Genomic DNA, 7,062 nt, shown 5'->3' with positions numbered 1-7,062 from the left:
TTTTGTCCATCTTTCATCCTCCATACGAGCAACATGGCCGGCCCATTCCCATTTTAGTTTCTTGCAATTGTTATATTCCACATATTAATTATTAGTTTAATAAGCGTTCCATATCTCATTAGGTAATCATCAAATATCCCATATCATTATTTAAAAACAAATATCAAGATTTAAACTTAACTAGAAAATGTAATATTTACTTCTTGTATTTTTTGCCGTTGTAAAACGAAGCCAAACATTGTGCACTTGGTGCTATAAAATTAGCATCGTACTTGAAACTTTTCTGAGAAGTGTCCTAAATGGCGCTTTCTCTAGCGTCCCTATAAAAGGGAGCAGGTACCAAATTTCGAGGAGTTCTAACTCTTATTCTGTTCTTGCAACATACCACATTTTCTACGTCTTTTCTATTTTTTATTTTAAGTTAATTGTTAAGTATAAATTAAGTTAAGTGTAAGTAATAAGAAATAAAGTTGTTCTCAAAAAGTGTGTCCTAGTTTACTTGCTTCGAAATGAGCGTGTACAGCCCAATTTAAGAACGCGACATAGTCGCAGGATACAACAGAAATTTGGGAGAGCCGTCCGAAAAAAATGCATTTTATTGAAATTATTTTCAAATTAACTAATACAACACTGTTTTGTTTATTATAAAACAAATGTTTATTATAAAAAAAACTACACAAACTACATTTAAATTCGAAACTTACAATTCAGCAATATGTAAATGTACTTTACTTTTATCACATAAGATTGAATTACATCATAACTACTGAGAAATACGAAAAGGAGGTGGGTATTCAAGTTATAATAACAAATTTTGACGAACCGAATAGACATTTATAATAATAATAAATAATATGACGTGTAAAACAAGTCGTATTTAAATTAGAAACAGTTTAAATAATTACAAATTACTTAATAGCCTTGATCTTCTGCCGGCCTTATAGCAGAAACCTGTTATGTAGTAGAAGTATATAAATAGTTTGCAATATATTGTGTATATCGGCCATCTAATCTTTTTACATATGATAATGTAGAATCATCGTGTAACTTCGTCTGGATTTTCCGTAATTAATTGCGTTAAAATATACATACGTACCATTGGAATGAACATTTTACAAAAGAAAACATCCTGTCTCATTCTCGTGCGACTTAACATCAAGATAAAACCATACATTTTGCAAATCAGACATATCATTGTATGTTACAGAAAAAATGATATGGTGTTTAATTCTTGTATTTGTTCAGCAATTATTTTCCATTGCTTTTACTGAATATACCGTTCCTAAACCAGAAATAAAAATTAATTCGAAAGGTTTAAAAGTTTCCATACCGGATGAAGATGGCATACAGCTTTTTGCATTCCACGGAAATGTTAATAAGGAAATGGATGGTTTGGAAGCCGGTCAAATGTCAGTTGATATTATAAAGAAGAAAAAAGGAAAATGGACGTACAGAAACAAATCAGTCAAAGTAAAACCTGGAGACATAATCTACTATTGGCTTTTTGTAATTAAAGACGGATTAGGATATAGATACGACGATGGAAAATTTGTTTATAATGGTACGTAATATCAAATATGAAAAATAATAATTAGGCGAATTTTGTTTTGATATATTCATTACATATACATATTTAGTTCGCTTGTAAAGCATACACGTATGATATTTCATTCTATAATAAAAGATAAATATAATTGCCGTTTCAGGAGAAAATAAGGTAGACGCAGGTCCTTTAAGGAATTCTGAACGCTTAATTTTTTTATAATATCAAATGAAAATATTCTTCATGTTATAAAAAGATTGTGCATAATAAAGTAATTGTTAATATACTTCTAAAGCCAATTCATTTAATCAAGTAATAGATATCCTACAGAAACTTTTTGTGTACGTGTTCATTTAAACAAAGATATAAAATTATTAATTTGTGAAAAATTGCGAAAATTGCTTATTTCACAATAAACAAAATTGTTTATTTTATATTATTATATATATTCGTGTTCAGCAGTTCAACGACCCTCAAAACCACTAAGAAACAAAATTGGATTTATTTTTATCATTAGTAACCGAGTTTTTCTTTTAACAACTTTGCAATGCATTTATAAGACTGCATTTTTCTTATGCATCAATGCATTTTTAAACATAAATCGATCTCTTAGGTTCACAACGTTTGTAGATGATCTCAAAAATCGAATGCAGAAATTCGAATACTGCAAAAAAATTCCAAGATTTGGCTTATTTTTGTGCTTCTCGACTAGTTAGTATGATTAAAATATGCGTTTGCGAAAGCTACGGCCAGTAGCTTATTTATTATTACTTTTAATGGCTTGTGTAAGTTAATAATTAAGCGGTTTATTACAAGCAGATTGAGAAAAAAAAAGAAATGCTTTGCTATAAGCTAATAATGAAATGTTAAAATTAACCTGTCGAAAAAAATGCGGTATTCAATGAGGTGCAACTTCTTTAATAACAATTACTCCAAATAGCAATTTCCAAAAAAAAGAAAAGGTATTAACAATAACAATAATTGCGGGAAAACTATTACCGGATCTGTTGTAGGTCATAGATTTTGAATATCGTTTAATCAGCGAAAAAATTCTTTTACATATTTCAGATAGTGTACTAAAGGCGTACGACTTAAGTTGCATCAGTTTATTTTATTATGTAACACAAGCAGTACTTTTTTTATCATTTTCGGGAGAAACAAATTGATAAATTTTCACGTTCAATGGCCTATTTTATAGGTACTTCAATTCCCTACAAAAAGTTTCAGAGCTGCGGTGTTCTAATCGGATAATTAGCTTGGGTTTTTAGAACCAAAAAGAACCCAATTTAATGTTTAACCGTTGTTTAAAAAAGGTTTTGAAGGAAACATGTTTTAATACCGAACTACGCAATTTTTTCTCTTGCTGGTCTATATAAATATATTAAAAAAGTGCATTAAATATTTGATAAATAATTACAGGTTCTATTGCCATCCGACGGAAGCGAATAAAAAATAAAAAGTACATCCATAACGTAGTCCGCAGAAGTTCTTCCTCATATACGGGGGATGCTGACAAAATAGTATTTCCTTTAGATCCCTTACTTTACAAGGAACCAAAAAGAATTTCCAGACAAGATATTGTAACTACAATTGATAATCCCTCACCCCAACAACAAGATGGATCAATACTTTCCCGTTTAGCCCAAACATTAGGAAATGCAGTAGAGAACAGACTACGTTCTCTGGGTCTATTTAATGAAAATAATCGCGATTATTCCGATGAATTCCAGCCAGGACCACATCGTCATAGAGCTCATCATTACTTTAAGCCTCCTTTTTTGTATGGTTATCACCATCAAGAATTTTACGGAAGAGCTCCTAATCCCCATCCTCCTACTCCTCAGGGCCTGCCCGGGCCATTTCCAAGAGGACCACCAGGTGAAGAAAATTTTTCATCTAACGATCAATTTGAGTTTCATAACAACCCGGCATCCCAAAAAGGCGTATCCAATCCACATGTTTATTTGCAAACTGTAGGCCTAAGTTCAATGCCAGAAAATAATTTCTATTCAGCATCTTTTGGAAATCATTATCAACACCAACAGTCCTTAACACCATCCGGAGGACCACAAAGTTCTCCATCTGGCGAAACCTTCTATTCATCTTCTTCATCGTTATCTGTTAATCCTGAAAATGGTTATTATCAATCAGTACCACCATCTAATCCTGCCGATGATAATTCTTCAATTCATTCACCACGCAATCCTTCAGGTAATTTTCATTATAAAATACGTCGCTTTCCTATTTAGCAATTCTCTCAAGGTTCTACAGTCATATCCTAAGGTGGTAACGATAATAACAAATTTTTTTCACGAAGTGCACTAAAATAAACTTCCTAATTATGTTTATAAATAATAATTCATTCGTATCTCCTTTTAGACAAGCATGAGGTAATTCAAAGAAAGGGTAATAACCTCAATTTTTACGTAGTAATGGTTGTTTATTATTTATTATATTTAAGTTTGTTTTACTGCATATTATATTCCATCTTCTCTGATTGTTGTTATGGCATAGTACTAATACAAACTTTCGGGAGAGTCGTTTTTTTGTAATATACGTGCATGGAAGTTCTATTAAAGTTGGTATAATAAAACATTTGTTATCGGTTATAGATGTATGATAATTATTTATAATTTAAACTACTTAAGGGGCAATATTAATTAATAATTATTTTTAAATTCACACTTTACTTGCGTCTACCTTCTCTATCGCTTTGTTTTATTTTAATTGAAACCTATGCACAAATTGTAGTTACAACATACCGTATTTTTCACAGGTCAACCAACCACTTTAGCCCCTTCAACGACTACATATAAGGTCAACACCGATCCTGATATTGATGTCAGGATTTTATAATCTGTTGTGTTATTTTATATTTTAAAGAGATAATAAACTGCATAAAATCTTTTACGTGTATGTATTTGTTTGTCTTTTTAGATCTTATAATCCATTTGCAACTAGTAGTACCTCACAAAATTTTTTTTCTTAAAAATCGTACTAAGGTAGGTATCTGCATATCTACCTGATGAATTATTAGAGAAGACATGGTGCCACTAATTTAAAAAAAATGACCTAGACAATGTGAATCCTATTTAATAGACATCTGTGGATTTTCAACTTCTGTTATAATAGAGTTAGTTTCCTTGTAAAATTCCACTTATTAAAAATAAAATGTATGGAGGTTTCGCAAGTAAAAGCTGCAACTAGTGATAAAAAATAGTTTATATTCAAACGTATCTCTGAATTCGTTGAAATTTTGGTACGTTGTGCAGTTTCATGATATTAGGAGTATCTACCTGCAATTAGGCGCTTATAACGTTCATCACGCCATAAAATCGTCACTTAAAGATTGGGGTCGTCGTAGCGTTTAAAAAAGTCATTCTTCTGGCCTGTATCAAGCTCACGACCATCCATGGTTATAGGTGGGTCGGTGTGATATTTGTCACGGATTTGGCGCACATAAAGTTAACGAGTTTCGTTAAAACAATTAAGAAATTAAAAATGTTCATTTGATTTGTCATCATTGTAATATATTAATACAATATGCAAAATAAAAAACTTTGTCATAATGTCAAGTCAATCATTAGTCGCTCATGACATCAAACAAAACACTCGCAAACTATTTGAAAAGGAGTGAGCGCCTAGTGGAACGTATTCCCTCAGTACACTTACAAAGTAGTCCTACTTAATGTCTGCGGTCGTCGGGATATGGTTAAAAATGACATCAATGACGTCATTATTCTCAACCTCATCAAACTCATGGTGACCACGGTTGTAGGTGTACTCACCATGCGATTCCCTATTACATCTAGTTAATACCCTCTAAAACTTACTTCTTATTTAAGAAAATTCTGTATTTTTCCTTTATTTAGTCATTACATCTGATGAAGAAACTTTAACTTCCTTGACGCAGTGAAGTAAAACACAAGGTACGTTTCTAAGTAATCAAACCGACGAAACAAATACTGAACAAATTAAAATAAGAAACAGTTGTTAAATTTAACCACCAGAAATTAATCGAAATCAAGAAAAAATATTATTCGGTTGTTGCTGATTCTCGTTGACAATTAAATATCAATTACGAAGTCAATAAAAGTCAATTTCAACGGTTATGCTAAATAAGCAACCTAGAAAAACAATGCTCATCTATTGCGGTTGTTAGAAATAAGTTTACTCAAATTTTACGGGAACACCGAAGAATGATAACCTTTTCATGGCAAACTGCAATCGGCAATACCGTAGGCAATACCTGCAAGCACCATTAAGTAGAGCACTGAAGCGTTAGAATTTTCGGAAGAAAATTACCAACTAGCTAGGAACATTTTAAAAAATAAGTTTGATAGAACTAGAAAAGCTATATTGCATCATTGGTCAATTTTACACAGTATTTCTAAGCTTCAAAAAGATGCATTGGCAGCATTAAAGGGTTTAGGAGACCAAGTCGAGCAATGACATAGTTGTTTCTTAATTATTTTACCAAAATTAAACTACACTACCAAATATCACTCGAAAACTACCTTAACCAACAATAAGATGTCACGGTACACTTTGTTTCTTGTAAAACGAGCTAGTTGTTCTGATTAATATATTCGAAAATTGAAAGAACTAAGTCTAAAACCACATAAAAACAAATTTAATTTATCACGGCAATTTCAATATTCACATAGTCAGTCATTCCTCACAACTAAACACAAAGAAACTGCCAAAAAAACTAACAATTTTCTTATCGTTCCTGATATACTATTAGGAGGAGGCGTTTCTCTGTCATTGTTTGCTGGACAACATACATTATTTAACCAAGAACATCTTGATATATGACAGCATGACCAATGAAGAGTTCCTTAGAAGTTTGAATTGCAAACCACAGCCTATGCACATCATAAAACAACTTAAGCTGGAGTACTTGGGCCATATCATGAGGAACTCTATTTAATACCGTCCGTTGCAACCGTTTCTATAATGTAGAAGAAAGAAAGCAACTAGGTAGAAAGAGAATTTCATGGCTTGCCAACTTACAGAAGAGGCTTGGCTTCCATTGAATTCTTCCGTGCTGTAATCAACAAAACGCGTATAGCCATGATGATAGGCAACACGCGGAATGGATAAGAACTACAAAAAAGAAGAAGAATGGCAGTATCAATGGTTTTGTGATTTAACCAATATCAGTAACGCCATCAGAATATTCTGGGAGGTTGAAGAAGGCGACACTGTCAAATATCTATCTAAGTAAGAAACGGACTGCGAAGATCACTACAAAGAACTTGTTATCCATAATATCGAATAGAGGTACGTAGTTGGACTTCCGTCCACTGAAAAAAAAAGAACAATAAGATGTGCTACGTCACATGGCATTAAAGAGAGTATAATTCAAGCGAGGCAACAGTTTTTTTTTTTTCAATACAAAGCTGTAACCGCTATTCGCTGGTCATTCAATAGGAATGAAGAGTTACGGGTGCTCGACCAAAACAGGAAGCGTGTACTATGTTGCCCATCAGCGACACCAAAGCCCCGCCCCCTTT

The 7,062-nt window shown here is 32.4% G+C and overlaps 1 protein-coding gene across 3 annotated transcripts; it reads left to right on the top strand.

Moving 5' to 3' along the window:
• The first annotated feature begins 954 nt into the window (after nucleotides 1-954).
• Nucleotides 955-4,459, top strand: LOC108736615 (gram-negative bacteria-binding protein 3). 3 transcript variants are annotated; one of them, XM_018469099.2, is made up of 3 exons: nucleotides 963-1,561; nucleotides 2,963-3,754; nucleotides 4,320-4,459. In XM_018469099.2, the coding sequence occupies exons 1-3, from the start codon at nucleotides 1,213-1,215 to the stop codon at nucleotides 4,397-4,399; spliced, it is 1,221 nt and encodes a 406-aa protein (XP_018324601.1). In that variant the 5' UTR covers nucleotides 963-1,212; the 3' UTR covers nucleotides 4,400-4,459. The 3 variants fall into 3 exon arrangements, with proteins under 3 accessions (XP_018324603.1, XP_018324602.1, XP_018324601.1); XM_018469101.1 differs by lacking the exons at nucleotides 2,963-3,754; nucleotides 4,320-4,459 and adding an exon at nucleotides 1,707-1,829 and having other exon boundaries at nucleotides 955-1,561; XM_018469100.2 differs by lacking the exon at nucleotides 2,963-3,754 and having other exon boundaries at nucleotides 962-1,561.
• The last annotated feature ends 2,603 nt before the right edge of the window (nucleotides 4,460-7,062 follow it).

This window comes from Agrilus planipennis, unplaced genomic scaffold (assembly GCF_000699045.2).
Source record: "Agrilus planipennis isolate EAB-ADULT unplaced genomic scaffold, Apla_2.0 scaffold108, whole genome shotgun sequence".
Classification (NCBI taxonomy): Eukaryota; Metazoa; Arthropoda; class Insecta; order Coleoptera; family Buprestidae; genus Agrilus; species Agrilus planipennis.
Note: the sequence above shows the minus strand (reverse complement) of the source record. Positions and strands in the feature narration are given on the sequence as shown.

Excerpts from the sequence above, each read along its gene's own strand:
- LOC108736615 (XM_018469099.2), top strand. The coding sequence starts at position 1,213 with ATGATATGGTGTTTAATTCTTGTATTTGTTCAGCAATTATTTTCCATT. Across the intron at positions 1,562-2,962 it reads TGGAAAATTTGTTTATAATG|GTTCTATTGCCATCCGACGG; the intron begins GTACGTAATATC and ends AAATAATTACAG. Across the intron at positions 3,755-4,319 it reads TTCACCACGCAATCCTTCAG|GTCAACCAACCACTTTAGCC; the intron begins GTAATTTTCATT and ends TATTTTTCACAG.